Source organism: Rhinichthys klamathensis, unplaced genomic scaffold, assembly GCF_029890125.1.
Source record: "Rhinichthys klamathensis goyatoka isolate OS25496 unplaced genomic scaffold, OSU_Roscu_1.1 h1tg000032l_1, whole genome shotgun sequence".
NCBI lineage: Eukaryota > Metazoa > Chordata > Actinopteri > Cypriniformes > Leuciscidae > Rhinichthys > Rhinichthys klamathensis.
In genome coordinates this window covers 3,412,364-3,430,810 of record NW_026606581.1, presented here as the reverse complement: position 1 = coordinate 3,430,810, position 18,447 = coordinate 3,412,364, and the positions used below count along the sequence as shown (strand labels likewise).

Below are 18,447 nucleotides of genomic sequence, written 5' to 3'. Positions count from 1 at the left end.
TGGGATGCTTCTAATTGCTTTTATGAAAGGCAGTTTGCTGGGGTTATGAAGGGTGACGTACATTTAATAACCGACAGTGTGCACCACTGGACCTTCTTCCAGCGGCTGCACACCAGCCACTTATTGACCCGTTTTACAAGCTCGGCCAGGTGCTCCGGATCAGACTTCATGATCTGGTCGAACTCTGCAAACTGAGGCAAACACACACACGTTGAGATTTATGTAGCTGCATTCTGGTTTACGAGGTTCCCATGTGCACCAGCTTAATGAAACAGGATAGCGGTTTTAACCGTCTTGTATTATTCCAATCCACATGAGAAATATTGTGAGAAATTATCACCTTCCCGGGGCGGAAGAAAACCCTGGTCAAGCCAAACTTGTAATCGTTCTCGTTGAGGCCCAGTGCTTTAAACAGAGCCTGCAGGAGGAGACAATACAATCAGACAGTGGAACGCATGCTTTATTAAATGACATTTAGAGATCAACAAGAATGACATTACGACTTCTGGCCAGTGCTTACGCTATTACGTTTCAGTGTATGTTATTTTTTTTAATGCCTTGCAAACTTAAACATTTGCTTTTCTGTGCTGTTTTTTTTTTTTACATTATTGTGAGAGTGACTTGTGAGTTAGAATCAGTTAGAATGATCAGTAATGTTTTGCAATTTATGCCACTTCCCAGCAAAGATTTACATCATAGTGGACCAAATTTTCCAGCTGTTAGTGAAAATTTTTACTTTAGGGTTGTTTGGGAGGAAAAAACAACATTTAATAAAAAATAAAAAATATGCTCCTAATATGTACTTGAATGAAAATCTGTCCTAAAGGTCTGGCAGAGAAAGCAGAAAAAAAATACCTTTTTGTTGAGCCTTGATTATACTTTAGAGACATTGCATTACAAGCATGATGCTATAATTAATTTTCAATAATTGCCATCAATCATTAATTGCAGCCTGCTCATATACTGTATTGGCGTGGAATCCAATTTTACATTTTATGATGAAGTAAATACTTTATATTTAACCACGGGTGTATGATTAAAATGCAATTTGACTTCCAAATGTATCTGTAACTACTGATGATAAACCACTATAATTTATCATGGAAATCAATGAGGGATTACTCTGTGCGTGCTTTGGAAAAAGAATATGAAAGGTCATATAGTCATTTCTAAAAATAACTCCGCAAGCTATCATCGATCATACTAATCCTAATTACGTACACAAGAATAACAGATGAATAACAATCAGAATAGAATGAGATGCAATGATAAAGATCAAAATAAACAATAAAGGTTTACTTTGCAAAAGAGTCGAGGATCAAGCCTTGTAAGCTTGTTGGGCATGTACTGCTTGTACATGTTGTAAAGCTCATGAAACGGAGCTCGGGAAGGGAAGCCCCCCTGCATCAGGTCCAGCACTGATACCATGCCTGAGAGGAGAAGAGAAGTACAGATAATGTAGCCAGTGAAGATACAGGATTTGCTGCATTGAAGGCTGGAGCTAAAGCATAAACCAAGTTTAAAGGAAGATTCAACGTATTATTCTTAGTAATGTTCAGTCAACCTGTACCTGAACACTGTGAGCTTGCCTTTTTTCAACAAAACTCACATATTGAGCAGTATAAATTAGGACACGAGTACGTACTTGCTAGTAGGCAAGTAATTGATTGACCTCATGTAATCCACAACTAGTCAACAAAGGTATCAAACTAATTGGCTAAACGACATGTCAGTGCAACTTCTAGGCTATACTCTTTTTACGTCTCTTGCCTGAAAGTTTATTTCTAAAACTTTGCTAACATCCTATTAAACGCAATAACACAAACCTTCAAAACACTCTTGTGGTAACGCCACCTCAAAAGATAATGAAAAATCAGTGGAGCTCACATTTAATATGGCCACTCCATAGGCAACACCGGGATTTGTTTAAAAAAAAACAAAAGGCACTTCCAACTGATGATTGCTGGGTATTTGTGGTGAGGTTTTCTTAAATTGAAATATTTGAAGCATTACCACAAGGGCTGCGAGATGAATTGGAAAGTGAAAAAAAGACACCTATATAATCATATACATACCCGAGCACTGCAGTTGAGACAGAATCTGAGCTCCTTCAAACTGGTGGCTCACCATCTTCAGATTAGGCTTCACGCAACGGATGAAACTAGAGCCCTTTACAATGCACATGAGAAGTTATTACATTTGAACAGAGAACAAACAATATTATATGTATAGTCAGCATGACAAGACCATTGGCTAAATGGCCATAGGGTCTGTTCTAGGATGGACCATTTTCACATATCCAGGATTGGAACAGAAAGGTAAACTGTTTTTTAGAGGTACACGTTGAAAAGTTATGTTTTTGAAAAAAAAAAGTCTCTTACGCTCACCAAAGGTGCATTTCCCCCCCCCAAAAATACATTAAACAGTAATACTGTGAAATATCATTACATTTAAAAAAAAAACAGTTTTCTATTTTAATATGTTTTCAAATGTAATTTATTCCTGTGATGTCAAAACTGCATTTCAGCAGCCATCACTCTTCAGTGTCACATGATTCTCCAGAAATTATTCTAATATGCTGATTTGGTACTTAAGAAACATTTCTCTTTATTCTAAATGTTAAAAACAGTTGTGCTGCTTAATGTTTTTGTGGAAATGGTGATGCACGGTTTTTCAGGATTCTTTGATAATGTAAATTCAAAAGAATATCATTTATTTGAAATAGCATATAAATCTTCATTATGCATCATTATGCATGTCTTTACTGTTAATTTGAAACAAATTAATGCATCCTTGCTGAATAAATGTAAAAAACTTTTGAACAGTAGTATAAATGGGTGAACATAGTAAACATTATTTGTGTTTCCACTATTGGATTTCTACAACTTTCCAAAAGAGGAAAGGAATTTGCCAAAAAAATTAAAAATTACACCACAGCCGCCTTGACTAGTTTATTTGTTATTTAATGCCAGAATAATATAACATGAAGTTAACCAAATAAAATATAAACTGTTTGCTAGATTTACATTTTTTGCATCATCGCAGTCTGTGAAAAAGTCCATACAGCATATTCTGGCCAACTTAAACAGGTAGATACAGTCATGCAAAGTAAACAACCAAATCTTTTTCATAATGTGTCATTTACCAGTGTCATAAATCACCAACTGTCATTTAGCATTTTTTGCTGTGCCGCCTGGTTTGCGGCATGCATTAGACACTCAGTAATAATCAAAACAAGTGGCTAACATTTTTAAAATAACAAATGAATAACATTAAACTCATTACTCACCGTACTGCGAAGCTTTTCCAGTAGAAGGTTCAGTTGGGTCTATGAAATTTGATCAGAAAAGAAATGTGAGTGAATCCTGTACATTTTAATAAAGAGCATATTGTTTGCATAAAAATAAAAATCATTTTAAACACACAGTTGTAGAGTCACTGCCATGCAAATGGTATTACACATTTTGACACATACAGGAAGTAAAAGACATGCATTATACTGGTGATTGGTCCAATTACAAAGATCTTTTGACATAAATGACATGGTGATGTGTTTACAGTGAGAGCTCCCTAACAGTATGAAGTCCTTGTGTATGATTTCTTCAGCAATGACATGACAAACAACTACAGCAGAGACTAAAAATGTGGCAGCCACGTTCACACAAAGACATGTCAATGGACCAAATGGGTGAAGGAGAAGGGTGGGAGAAACTTAAGACCAACATTTGTTTATGAGGTTGCAGGTTACCCTGGGTGCTGGCACTGAATATTTCAGCCAGGCTTACCCTACAAAAGCTTCAGTTTTTTTCTCTCTTTCTACATTTATTTCAGCACCAGAACTTTTCACAGGGAAAGGTTGAAGAAACAGGAGAAGGTCTAAGAAAGGAGGATTGAGAAAGGGCAAAAGTTAGAAGTAAAGGAATTAGATCACCAGGTAAAAGATCAATTGTCTCTCACAAAAGCTTTTAAAACCTACAACTATCAAGAAGAACAAAAAGAAAACATCTAGCCCCGTAAAAACAAAATCTACAGCGGTCCAAATACAAAGCCTTGAGGAACTCCTGATCTGAGGAAAGCCTGTAGTCTTGAGGGCTTAATTTTTTTATTAACTTATTAATGCCTTTGACAATGTGCGTTTTCTGGCGATCAGGAGAATATAAGCTAAAGGGTAGATCACCTTGAATTTGTTTCCCACACTGATAAAGCTGAGTTTGCCAGCCTTCTGCTTTGAGTCCTTGGAATTGGAGTTGTTCTCAAAGAGATCCCGGACAAACTTGTCCTTCGACTCACACACCAGGCTCTCCAAAGACATGTGGAGGGCGTCATTATTCTTCTCCACAAACTGGGTCTGCTCACACACATACACAAAACCCACAGGGCACAGAAATAAACACAGTCAACCACACAAAGAAAAAACAACTTTACCAAAGGGATTCCCCCAAGTCCCCAATTGATTTTACAGTGTGGAAGGAATTAATTAACCCATGTTAAAGACTATCACATTACAGAAATAAAACAACACAATGGTTTCCATACATAAAATAATTCAGAATGAACTGAGTGAATTAGGAACTTACAGTCTCATAGCACACGGCACCAGCGAAATGTCTTACGATGAAACCTTCATCATCTCTCAAATTCCTGTGGACTGTAAGCTTTGACTTCCTAGGCACCTGAAAAAACAGTCCACACAGAATCCATCTTTGCAGCTGTATGGTTATGATTTCCTTCATTTTTGGGTCTTGACATTGATGGAAGGTCAGGGTGAATCACATAAAAACTAGAAATGCCCAGGTCATATATAAATCCCATATATCAAAATAAATAAAATAACAAATAATATTTTACATGAAGAAAATGGAGTCTAATCCATTGTGACATATTTTTAATAAACATATGCACATTAATTACTCCAAAAGCTCTGTAGCCTAATATATGCCCAAAAAAGTATATGTATATTTGTATTTGTTTTTATTTACTTTATTAAACTAAAAAAAAGTACAAAAAGGCCTGTTTGCTGTAATAAGTCATGTAGAAATATACAGTAAGATGAGGGAAGATGTCTCCCTTAAAGGGGTCATCGGATGCCCATTTTCCACAAGTTGGTATGATTCTTTAGGGTCTTCATGTAAAGTTTGTAACATACTTTGGTTAAAATTCCTCAATGGTTGTGAAAAACAACACCCTTTTACCTCCTCAAAAACAGCTCTGTTCACAGCGACCCGTTTCGGTGCATGCCTCTTTAAATGATAAATGAGCAACTGCTCACCCCGCCCCTCTCTTCCATGGGGCGTGTCGACACAAGACATGTAAAGTGTTGCCTTGGTGGACAGTATACAAATGGCGGAAATATGCTAATACGGGACAGTCCGTCAGTGGTCGTGGACGGAGCATGAGCAATATGACATCATATTGTTCAGAAAATCCAAACGGCTTGATTATTGAGAGTGTATAGGCTTTTGAGGATTAAAAAAAAAAGGAGTGAATGGATTTTTTTTCATTGTATGGTGGTTGTGTGACCACACACTGCAAAGACACATTTATATGCAAACACCATATAAGAGTGAATTTTGCATCCGATGACCCATTTAAGAACAGTGTGAATTTTTAATTCATTAAAAAATGTATTATGTTAGCCAATAGAATAATGATGCTTCATCCAATATATTGTTAAGGGAAATTAGCAATAATAGCTAATTGAATTATTTTAACACAAAATTGAAAATCATGAAAAAGGGCCATCTTTTCCCACTATAGTAAGTTGACCCCCTACCTAGGTCATAATATGTAAAATTACATATTATGATTTCTTTTTTTAAAGGCGTAAATCATTTAAAATAAAAAATTCTAAGGTAATGTATGCATTTTGACAAAAGTTGAACAATGACAAATCAAATGAATCCCAAAAAAAGAGATACATTGGAATTGCACAATATAATTTTACAGATACAGTCCATTATTTTCAATTATCCAGCAGGTTATGATGAAAAATGAGGATGTTTGAAATATACATCAAAAATGACTAAACCTAGGATCTAACTTTAACTTTTCACTTCAAATCAAAACACAATACATACATTAACAATACAAATCTAAATGAATTATTAAAATTCTTCAGATGTAATAGATTTCAAATATTGATGTTCAAGATTAATAAGAGAATCGCTATTAAATAAAAGCTGAGATGAGATTCAGTGACATCTACAGTCAAAAGGAAAATTAAAGGTGGGGGAAATTAAAGGTCTTCCAATACATATTAGGCTACTATTTTTAACAATATTTTAAGATAACTTCAGAATGACTGAAGGCCCAGTCAAAATGCAGAAAGGGAAAATTGATTTGGTGTTCAGAACTAAGGATATTTTTTAAATGTATTATTATTTATTTATTGTATTACTGAGATGCTGTACAACACTATCCTGCAGACTTTCCAGCTTTTCTTTTCTATATATAGACTTGGCTATTGAAAAGAACCAAACCATAGCTTACAGTGAGACGGAAGTGAACCTTGTGCTTGCTGTGAACGGTCTCTGCAAAGTGCTGATCGCTGGGCTGGGGAAGACGGTTCTCCTCATCCAGAATATCCAAGATACCCACCAGCTTTGCCTCAACCAGATCTGCAAAGCAAAGTCACAGAGACAAGTTCTGGACTGAATACAGAAAGTTTCATGCGAACGAAAACGAGGTGAATAGTGCATTCATATATTCAATCTCCCTGCAGAAGGTATTATCCAAAGTGAAGTAGAACTCAGCAAGTTTAATGGACGAATGCAAAGTCGGTGGGCACACAACATGGACCTTTTTGATAATCAGTGTGAAGGCATACGTCGTATGCATAATTCATCTGAGACGTGCGCAGGTGAGAGAGGTGCGGACGCAAGCTCAGTCATGTATTTGCATGAGCAGACACCCGAGGATAAATGTGAGGTGATTGATGAGGAGACATGCAGGGAAAGGACCTGCGTGTCCATTTGGAAGTCACAAGGACATGTGTTGCATCACTATCAGGAGAATTAGTAAAAGCAGTGCTGATAAATGGAAAGCAAGTCTTTCCCCTCAGGAAACAGAAGTGACATCTGCGATGCAGGTGTCGGGTTCCTTCTTTTTGCACAGCAGACACCGCATCAGAGGCGAGATGTTATGTCAAGCCACCTGCATACTGTGCAAACTCACACAAGCTGTTGAGTTTTGACAGCTTGGGCAAAAAAAACATAGGTGGTTTATTTATTATAAATCATTTGGGTTAAAATGCAGGTCGACTTAAAAGATAAAAGGTATTGGTTCTGAATCTGATACCTTCAGACAGCAGACTTTGGTCTGATGATGGTTTTTGCATTCAGTGAACTGGGGGAAGATTTCACAGTGTGTCCTGAGTTTGAACTGACTTTCTGTTACTGATGGGTGATTTGGGTCGGACTGCACTGCTCGAGAGATCACTTTTAGAGCCGGCATCAAAAAACTAAAACAATGTGACCTCTTCATCTTATCTACTAAACCCTCTCCAGTGGGTTCAAGAGTGAGAAAGGTCATTCTCAGGATTTAATACTGTGTTATCTCAAGTACCCAGCATGCATTTCTGCTGGAATATTCATCTTCGGCATGTTTTGCCAAGAGATTAACAGACATGGCAATGTATACAAATGACTATGTTATCATCATTTGAAGGCCATAATTTGAGAAGAAATTACATTTGCATCGTAACACATTTTGGATTTAGAGACCCTAGCATTTCCGCGTATGGAGGACTTTATATTGCCGTAGTGCATCCAGTAATGATTGAAAATGGAGGAAGATCATTATTCAGTGTCACAGGGACACTCACCTATGCAGTCCTGATTATCAACATAATGAACTTCATTCACTCCCAGGCCTTCTTTCTGATACAGCTCTTGCTCCTGGGGAGGAAGAGGAAAAACAAAAACAAAGTAAATGTGCATCGGTTTTTGCTGAAAGTGAGAAAATGCTTAACTTAATCTGCTGGAACAAGAGCATCTCAAAAGAAGTTAAACTGGAATTGTTAAAACAGAAGAGTAATTTGCTTGCGATTAAAAAAAAAAAGATACATACAGATGAAATAGCTTCATGTGTTAGTTTTAAGGAGGGCATATTTATGAGTCACTGATCGATACTAAAAATCCCAATAACATTCATGGCTCACCTCTTTCAGTATGCGTTCATTAAAAAACTGCTGCAGCTTTTCATTACAATAGTTGATGCAGAACTGCTCGAAGCTGTTGTGCTCGAAATACTCTGAACAGGAATATAAAAAAAAGCATTTATGATTCATTTGCTAGGGATGTCTCTAAAGGCATTTAACAGTTACACTATTACAGAAACACTGTTAGTGAAAAGCAATTATCGTTCATCTTACCACATATTCTCAACCTTATTTTCTGCATAAGACATGCTAATAGCTAGTGAATCACTACGTCTTCTCTACATTCAACCAGTCATATTCCATGCTATGTTTAAGTTTAACATTAATGGAATATTTCAAGTCACAGTTACAGTAGCTAAACTCTATTGACAGACAGCATCTGTTATCGTGGGAAGTAATTTCAGTTTCTATAAACCAAAAAACTGACAGTTATGCACTTAAAATGGAGATACGCAATTCCCATAGAGGTCTATTGTATAGCATGCTTACCCAGTAATTAATTACTAGCTACTAATTAACATCTTCAACAGTGTAATTAGTATAAAAAGTATTGCATTACTTATAACTAATTACTTTCTAAATCACATATCAACCTCGACCAGTTGAACAATACAAGGATAGATGAAACTGCTCTTTTAATTCATTCAAATAAATATAAAATTGCATAAATAATTCTTGAACTGACCAAAGTATTCATAGAGAGAAGGTTCCATTAAAAACAAACATTTTAAGATTAGATGTTAAATTTTGATGTTAAATCCACTATTGTTTTATATAGAATGTTTCTATAGTCCATAAAGTATTTAATGCAATCACATTAGAAGTAACTAATTAAATTACAGAAACAAACCTTTACAGTAATACCTTACATTTTCAAAGGAAAAGTACTTAAATTACAGTAATTAATTACTTTATAAATATGTTTTATAGTTTTTGACAAATTATTTCGACATCTTAATTTATATTTAACCAATAATATTTTTTAAGTGCTTTAAGCTAGTCAAAATAGCTCAGAAAGAACTCAGACTTTTGGACACTACTGTATGTAATGTCAGAGACAACACGGAAAATCTGGGAATCACAATCTACCTTAAACATGAAAATAAAGGTTTTAGGATTTAAAAAAATAAAAAAACGAAATTGAACTAAAAATCTTTGAAACATAAAATGAACAAGAAATATATAAGATTCTGCACTCAAGATTCCCAATCAAAATTAATAATACTAGATGTTTCGCACGTGGTCTCAAATGTTTGGAGCTCACTGTATTGAAGACTAGGTTGCCTCATATCTCAGATGCATAATTTCTTAGGATGACATGTTTGAAAATTTAAGAGCCACTGAGAGAACAGGTAAATTAGGAGATTCAGTGTAAGACAACGTGACCCGTCCGTTGTGGCTATCTCACAAGCTCACCAAAGCCAGCGATGTCCAGCACGCCGATGAAGTTGGAGGACGTATCAAAGGGAAAGCACTGGTTGACCCGTTTGACCACATGATCAAAGAGCCGGCTGTAAACGGCTTTGGCGAGAGCATCGCGGGCATTGTTGGCCTGTTCCACCTTCAGAGGCACCCTGGAGAGGAGCAAAGTGGGACAGGAGGAGTCAAAATCTGGGCCAGGGCTTCTGCTAATGCCTCCTCATCAATACATGTCCATTCTGTTTTACTCCGTCCAACTTTGCACTCTTAAGATAGTTGCAGTTTAAGCATTCCAAGCTAAATATGTAAAATCACTTTAGGGGAAAGCAAGATTCCAACCAGAAATAATTTTGAGTCAAAATTTAATTTATTTTCCTCTCAATTCCATTATTATAGCAGATGCTCAAGGCTGCTGAAAAAAAAAATCACCTCTGTATAAGGGTCTAAAAAAATGATTAGGACAAACGAATATTATTGGGGTCTTTACAGGCTAAAATTTGTGTCAGGGAAATTGTTTGGTAACAGTATAAGAGAGGAAATTAGTTTTTTTTTTTTTGGTGAGTATGTGCCTTGTATTTATAGGGACAAAGGTAAATTGGGACAATTTTCTGCTTTTCTGAGTGCTAAAGGCAAATTTTTTCTTGTTTCCAAAAATGACAATTACACGAATTCTTAAGACTATGCAAGAAAAAATGTTTATAGTATGCAAATAACTGGGTGAAAAAGGCCTAAACTACTTCTAAAGCAAAAAAATAAATATTCCAACATCTTTGTTATTCATCAAGTGTATAAAAACCGATTAATTGGTCCTCCAGAAGATTAATTACATAATTAAACTGAAAACAGTACAGGGAAAAGGTTCAATTCAAACTTATTTTGCAATGGATACTTTGATAAATGTATATACGCAATACAAACAGCACTTGAAATCCCTGTGTAGCTTAAAGGGCTCGAAATGCAACAGCCAAGCGATATTACATGAAAACACAATAAATCTCAATAACACACGCCTGTTAAAGCAAAGTAGCTCATAATCACAAGCCACAGTGGCTCCCCGCAATCCTCAGGAGGTGTAGGGATACCGGCAACTATCTGAAACTTCAGAACTGGAAGATAAAACCTTCTTGCTCTCTTGAAGATGCTGTCCCACTGTGGGAATACCTGCTGTGTGACTCTTATTGCCTGCACAGTTAATAAAAGCTGGTCTTGGCTCACAATAATCTCTTCGATCTCGAGTCTGCGAGATTGCTTTTCATTAACTCGCTTTTATGCTATTAATGTATTCCCTCTGTAGCGTGTGAGTCGAGAGGCTGCTGCACTCTTCCTTCTCAATGTCACCTGCTTTTGTTGCATTTAACAGATTTTTAAAAATCACAATGCGGCTCTGAAATGAAGCTCTGTCAGGGACAAGCTGCTGCCCTCTCCGGTGTCTATCGATGTGAATTGCAAGGGGCACTGTAGCCTTGTTTGAATACAGTCTCCATAATTTTCCATAAAACGCATATTGCATGTGTACGTGGTTGTGCATCTGTTCCCAGTCAAATGAGGAGGGAGAAACCTCCTGTGACTTTGATTCTCATCATACCTAAAAGACCCTAGGCCACTCCCTCAGACAAACATCCATTATTCATGCAGTGCAAACACTCCCAGTCCGGCATCTGTGCTTGGTTAAATATTAATCCACCGAGCGCTGCCCTATCATTCAGACGCCACAGAATATAAAACCCCACCTGGGCAACAGAGAACGGAGCATACGTTTCAATCGAGGCAATCAAGTTTTTCCAATTCCTCTCCCCTTTGACAATTGGTGTGTGCAGTAATTGGACTGTGGGTTTGACATGTTGAAAGCTGAGAAGAATTGGGCTTTTGTTTCACAAACTTGCAAACCCGAGTCTTATCTTTGAACATTAGGAGAAGAAGTAGTGTGGAAAAACCTCATTGATACCTTAGCCTAGTCGGTCAAGGCCTCCTCTCTTGTAATCCCCCCCCCCCCCCCCCCCCCCCCCAAAAAAAAAAAGTTTAAATTCAGAAGACTTTCGATGTCAACTAGACTATTACGGCCCCTCAGCCAATTTTAGTCTCTGCCACATTTGATTAAACTGACCATATCTCTAATGGAAAAGCTGCGATTAAGTATTTTCAGCTCTCCTCTCGTCTGTGAGCGGGCGACCAGAGGATTCATTTAGTTATGTGAATGCAAATGGGGCGAATTGATGAAATGTAATACTAGAAGACGTTTTGCATGGCAGGGAGATTGAGATGTGAGAAGAGTGTGTCAAATACCAAGCAGGGATCTGTGCTGACTTTTGATTTGTCTTTTGATCATCATTTGGATGCAAATAGAGATCTAAAACAAAACAAGTTGCCCCCGGGCCACTGGCTGAGCAGATGTTAAGGTAAACATATGGGGTCACTCACTTGATGACGGTGCCTTTGGCGCCCCCTGCAGTGGTGAGCATGACCCTGGTGGTGAGGCTGACTCTCAGGTCGTCCTGGTCCAGGCCAAGCAGCTCAGCACAGTATTCCAGAGTCTGACTGGACTGGTTCTTCAAAATGCAGCCACCTGAGATCAGATGCAAATTCTAATGGTCATCTTAAAACTTTGTCTCATTATGTTTCTTATGCTATGTCTACACAGCACATAATGCTTCATGTTTTTTAATTTCCTGGTACATTCGTAGCAGTTAATGACCTGTTTTCTCATTGTCAAAATAGATCAAAATATATGTCAACTACAGACTAAAATAAAAGAAAAATCTTTAAAAAAAAAATTGAATCAGTATATCTATATTGAAGAATTTCTTCTCTTCTGTGTCAGTTTCCTAGCCTGGCTCCGCCCTCCTACGTACTTCCGCTCAATTTTCATTTTCCTTCAGTACTACGTCTGGGATTGTGCTGTATTCTTTGGTTTTCTCCGGTCAATTTTTTACCGGGCCAATCAGCGAACAGAGGGAGTGGCTGAGAACGATGACGTTGATGTCGTGCGCTAGTTTGAGTCGTACGTCACGACCAAACGTTAGCGACGATTGGTTATGGCAGATCCAGAGTGACTCTGGGCAGATCCAATAGTTTTAGACTGCAACAGAGTACCCGCCTACAAGGAAGTTAACGCTTGTCAATGGAGCGATGCCAGACTCTATGTACAAATTAAATGTACGAGAGTCTGGTGGGATTAACTTTATGTCCGCTTCATAACATTAAGGTTGAACTTGGACTATTTTAACGATGTCTTTACTAGCTTTCTGGGCCTTGAAAGTGGTTGTTGCGTTGCGGTCTATGGAGGGGTCAGAAAGCTCTCAGATTTCATCAAAAAGATCTTCATTTGTGTTCTGAAGATGAACGAAAGTGTTACGGGTTTGGAACAACAGAGGGTGAGTAATTAATGACAGAATTTTTATTTTGGGGTGAACCAACCCTTCAATACAATTTTCGACAAAAGTTTACATTTAAAATGTCATTGTGGTACAACCACAAGGTTCAGGTCGTACAAAAAAAAATATATATATATATATATATATATATACATATAATGTTTTTGTTTTTTTTGTAGTACAACCTGAACCATGCCATGTCCTAAAAGGTCAAATTATCTGATATTTTAAGAGACCTACTGATTTTGACAAATGGTCACGAGGGTCTGCAGGAGTCCTCTTTATGATATCACCGTTTTTTGTTTTGTTTTTGCTGCATCATTTTCCGCCTCATAATACAAGATTATGCCAAACTACCTAAAGTTTTCTTTCATTCTTTTACTGAGTTTTTTTCTCCAGTATAGACCTTATTCAGAGAAGTGCCATGACAGGTATGAAAGTGAGGCTGTGAAGGATTGACATTGTTTTATCAATGCCATCCAATGTAAAAAGCTAAATAAGATCACTTATAATTTTCACTTATAACTTATAATAAAGAGATTGGCAGTATTTTAATAACATGCATTTAAAATGTGTATTTAATTACTTTTGAGTATTTTGTCATTTTTATTTTCCTGTACAAAAATAAATGAAATGTAATTTGTAATTAAATACTCTGAGAGACTGTATTTTGTATTTAAAGTACTTAAAATACTTATTATATGCAAAATATAACGACACATTTGAATAACTTTTATCACCAGGCTTAATTGGACCAAGACATATAAAACACAAACAGGAGGACTACTAAATTACCTATCACAGTTTATAGCTAGATGCAAGAAAATCACGTGATGTGACGCATCCTATTGACTGCTGTCTAAGAGCTAAAAGTGTGCAAATAAATCTATAAAAGCACACTCCTTCAATCTCCTATCTCAGCCATTTCCAAAAATATGTGTTCATACATAATAGTCTTCAGGTCTCCTGTAAGACCTCTATTAGGCTCCATGTTTTCCAGCTAAAGGGTGTCTCAGGACAGCATCTCCATTGTGAGTGGGGAAAGGCCAGAGCAGTAAAAGGTGTTATACCTTCAGCAGAACGGGAAAACAAATCCGGAGTGCAAGTGTGGTAAACACTAGAAGAAGCCCCCTTACCCCCACAGCAGCTCTCTAATGCTCTTAGTCTAAAGGTGCGTTCCATTTGACAGGGTCCCTACGCAGTGTTCACTGCTCCCTACTCCCTGAACACGGTACATCAGTTGAAGTGGACTTCACTGACAATAATCACTCATTTGGAATGCCCTGCAACGTCATCAAAGAAAAGCAACAACAGGCTCGCGCAGATTATGATATAACTTAATTAAATTTAGTAATTTACTTTCCTTTCTAATTTAAAATCATATAGGCCTATAGATACATTCATCACCCCAACCGTTAAATACTCTAGTTTGTATAATAATAACAATATTTATGAATACTCAATGCATACGTAAACTCAGAGCCGTTACAAATTTAAATTTAAAATCTCTTCCAACGGCTCTGCTCTATGGTTAGTTCCGACTGGTGACGCGGTGCACAATGACAGTTGGTTGATTTTCACTCTCTACTTCCTGTGAAGTGATGTATCGATGTTCCCGAAGGGCACTGTCGTTTGCAGTGCCCTTCGAACTAAACATGTTCGTTCCCTTCAGATTGGAATCTCACTTAAGATGGCGAAATACCCTGTGAAGTCCACTTCGCAGTCCACTTACGGTCGAATGGAATGCACCTTAAGTCTTTTAAGTTGGAGAACGGGTGTGTGAGTGTGTGTGTGTTTAATGAGGAGAACATCAGCAAGTGGATGAGCTAAAAAATAACACTTCAGACAACAGTGACTTTTCCCTGACTGAATGCAGATTCTGTATTAAAAAAAGCAAAATTGGTCATAATTTGAAGTCTCTTAACCTGAAGGAAACCGAATATTTCTGATCCAAGTTTGACGTGATAAAGCAAAAAGCGATAAATCCTATCTCTTTTTTGTCCTAACTGGCTTGATTGCAACTGACACACAAGACATTTACTGTCTGTTTGCATGGTTTCTAGTTCCGTGATGGACAGCCCCTTCGAGATATTTAATCTCACTGGTTTTATATTAAACATGTTCTGATGTGATTTTGTCACTATGTGCAGGACAGAAATTTACTTTACGCTTGAAAGCTGTCGCATCATGCCAGGTTAGGTCATCAAATAAAGGCAAAATAGTTTACTAATGTTGGATAAAGTTGGAGTTGAATGGCTACCAGAGGTGCTTCCTGTCTCTTCGAAGTCGATATTGCCGAGATGAAGGACGCCAGCCACCACTCTGAAGAGATTGAGCTTCTCTGTGTCATCCAGGCCGATTCTTTTCATGGCAACCACCATCCTGTTGAAGTCTCCCAGGTCATCCAGCAGAGGGTCCTTCAGAGCACCCACTTTTCCATGCTACGAACACAACGGACCATCAAGACACACGGTTCCAGAATCAACAACATCCACACGTCACACGTGCCGCAAATGCCTCAGAAGATCAGATATGTATACTGGAGGACTGTATACAGATCTAGATCTCTGATTAAAAGGAGGAAAGGAAATCAAACCACACCTGAGGATCAGAGTGTGCCAGAAGTTCCTTTTTTATATAAAAAAAAAAGATGATTTTGTCATAATTTATTCACCCTTATGTCATTCTACACTTGAATGACTTTCTATGGAACGCTTTATGCTGCTGCTGTATGGGGAAAAGAGCAACATAAACATTCTTCAAAACTTCTGTGTTTAAAGGATACAAGGGTGAGTAGATGACATCATTTTTATTTTTGGGCAAACTATGCCTTTCAGTCACTGACGTATCGATAATCTGCAGTCTGATGACACAACAGATCACACTCTGACCAATGCTAGAGCATAAAAGCTGTTCCATACCCATGACTACAAGCACCCCTTACAAAACTACTTATTTCACAGAGAAAGCCTCATGCATATTAGCTTGCAGACCCATGCACACACTAATGATCAATTTCATGCACAGAAACCCAGAAAGCCAAAGAATGTAAAGCATGAAAAGAATTTAGAAAGAAGGACAACTGGTAAAACATCACCTTATGATCCTGAATTTTAAGAAGATCAGGGAAGGCAAAGACACACAATATTCAGTTACAAAAATATCGACATAAACATTATGGCTATTAGAAGAGTGAACCTCTGTTCCAAAACCTACAGAGGCAGCATTTTAATGACAACCCAAGCTTTAAAATAAGCTAAAACATCTAAAAATCAATATATAAGATTGCATTTATGATTTTAATAAAAATAAAATCCTCATTTCTATTCATATCCCCATGGTTCTCATGGTCTTGGAGAGCCTGGATGTACTGTATGAGGGAAATTTTAAGTGTGATTTCTAGACCTGGAAAAGTCATCGATAAATATATTTATATTTAAATATATTTATATATAAATAATACATTCTTTTTGAAAAATGTATGAATATAAAGGTTTCTGGTTATGTTAAGCTATAAAATATGGGGGTAGACATTGCTGAGAAACTGCTATTTGTGAGTTGAAAAACTGTAATCCCAAATGACTAAAAAAAACATTTATAATTATTTTGAAATACTGCTACTAGTTTCTGTAAACACGAATATACTCAGCTTTGTCATTACAGCAGAAGTACGAGAAATATTTTGGGGGGCCTTTGAATATTGTCTTTGACAAGGGTAGTCGTTGTAGTCAAAAGTGATTATAAAAACATAGTATTGTTTAAAGTTTAAAGCAGCCTCGCATATATATTTTGTTCAGAAGGCAATCCCTGAATGCACTGAGTACAATTCAATTCAAGATGGCTAACAAGAAGTTGAACAAAAATCATAAATACACTGAAATCTAATTCAATATCAAAGAGTATCGCTAAATATATTTTAAAACTAATGTTAAAAAAACTATTTTAAAACTAATGTTTAGGTGTGCTTTGTATTTTTATGCTTATTAGATCATCATGCAGTTAGTTTAGCTCAACTGTAAGACGGGTCAATTTGATTTCTATTTTTGTGGTGCGGACTTGCTGCCTTTGTAAAGAGTTCACATTTAGTCACTTAAGAGGTTCCATCTTGGTTAGGATTAGGATGCAGTCTCAAAAGGCTATCTAGGCATGAGACAGCTCACTAGGTTTTGGACCAGAGCCTGATTCACAATTAAAGATGGATTGCATATCTTAATACCGACCCAAAGTCATTAAGAGATTCAATTGTTCAAGGATGATAAAAAAGGAGACAAAAAAACAACAACAAGAAAAGTACCATCTGTGAATTTGGGGTAAGAAACTAATCTTAGATTTTCATCTGAAAATACAGTGAAACAGACGGCGTTGAGCTAGCAAATGAACTACTGCACCGGCAGAAACAGCAGCTAATGAATATCTCATCACCTCCACAGGGAATCAACACAACGATGATTTATAATAATGGCCCTTGATAACAATAACATCAATTGATGGGCTCAGTCTCCAGAGAGGGCCGTGTGCAAACACAACAAAACAACGCTGGAATTTATTACACTTTACATAATTCATCAAAGATTTCTGAGGGTAACTAATTCTATTTGAGGCGAAACGGTGATCCTGCAACTTCAGAGATTTTGACTGCGGTCAAGGTCTGTTCGCGCAGCACGTCACCTAGTCTTACATTTTTACTACATGAACAAAAGACGCTGCAAGGATTTGATCATATATCAAAAATGAATCTGAAATATTTACTACAGCTTAGCTTAGTGCTGTTTATCACTTTAGATTTGTCACAAATGTGCATCAACACACAGGAAGAAGGAAAAAGATTCATCACGGTACTGCCCCAGAGATTCCTAAATAAAGATGATTCTACGTACCTCTGTACTTTTCCTGTTTTGCATGATCTGTTTATCCGAGTCCTTGTTTGCAAAGTATCGCGTGCAGCCACGATTCAAATACTGAGTGAACACAAACACACAATGATGAAAGTTAACAAACGAGAATAGAACCAGCAGAAACACATTCATAATCATTGTAAAGCAAATATGCCATCTAGTGGCACATCATACAGTTTCATGGTATCATGTATATGAGGGCTTGAAATCAGATAACCTAAACTAAGGTATTAAAGGATTTTATTGGATTTGATAAAATGCTTCGCCACTTCATTTTGCACTGTGCTTTAATAGTCTGCTTGCTATGGTCACAGTTGTCAGGTGGCTTTTATTGCACCAATCATAACAGAGACTCTCAACGTTTCCAGCTGAACCAAGTGTCTAGGCTTGGTAAAATGATTTCCAGGTTCCTGATACACAATACAAAGGAAACTGACTCTGAAGTTTTCCGGAGAGTTGAGATGAAGCCTGTTCCTGATGTCCTCCGATGCCCCTGCGCAGAGTCTGTAAAATATATGATAGTTTCTCTCTTCTGGACTCTGCATGCAAATCCGAGACTTCTCCAGCAGATAGTGCGAGACAAAACCCCCCACAACTGCATTCT

The 18,447-nt window shown here is 37.2% G+C and overlaps 1 protein-coding gene across 3 annotated transcripts in view; it reads right to left on the bottom strand.

Moving 5' to 3' along the window:
* The window catches only part of myo6b (myosin VIb), a 58,411-nt gene that overhangs the window by 21,206 nt on the left and 18,758 nt on the right, over window positions 1-18,447 (bottom strand). For 2 of the 3 annotated variants that reach the window (XM_056245606.1, XM_056245607.1), the window contains exons 9-23: window positions 18,281-18,445; window positions 17,826-17,906; window positions 15,209-15,389; window positions 11,996-12,140; window positions 9,575-9,732; window positions 8,159-8,250; window positions 7,823-7,895; window positions 6,490-6,617; window positions 4,578-4,673; window positions 4,178-4,348; window positions 3,290-3,328; window positions 2,076-2,169; window positions 1,300-1,430; window positions 341-418; window positions 62-191 (exon numbers count right to left, since the gene is read on the bottom strand). In XM_056245606.1, coding sequence (XP_056101581.1) covers window positions 62-191; window positions 341-418; window positions 1,300-1,430; window positions 2,076-2,169; window positions 3,290-3,328; window positions 4,178-4,348; window positions 4,578-4,673; window positions 6,490-6,617; window positions 7,823-7,895; window positions 8,159-8,250; window positions 9,575-9,732; window positions 11,996-12,140; window positions 15,209-15,389; window positions 17,826-17,906; window positions 18,281-18,445 — 1,762 coding nt within the window. Of the gene's footprint in view, window positions 1-61; window positions 192-340; window positions 419-1,299; window positions 1,431-2,075; window positions 2,170-3,289; window positions 3,329-3,785; window positions 3,877-4,177; window positions 4,349-4,577; window positions 4,674-6,489; window positions 6,618-7,822; window positions 7,896-8,158; window positions 8,251-9,574; window positions 9,733-11,995; window positions 12,141-15,208; window positions 15,390-17,825; window positions 17,907-18,280; window positions 18,446-18,447 lie in introns of those variants that run through there. The other variant, XR_008806661.1, reaches the window with a different exon arrangement.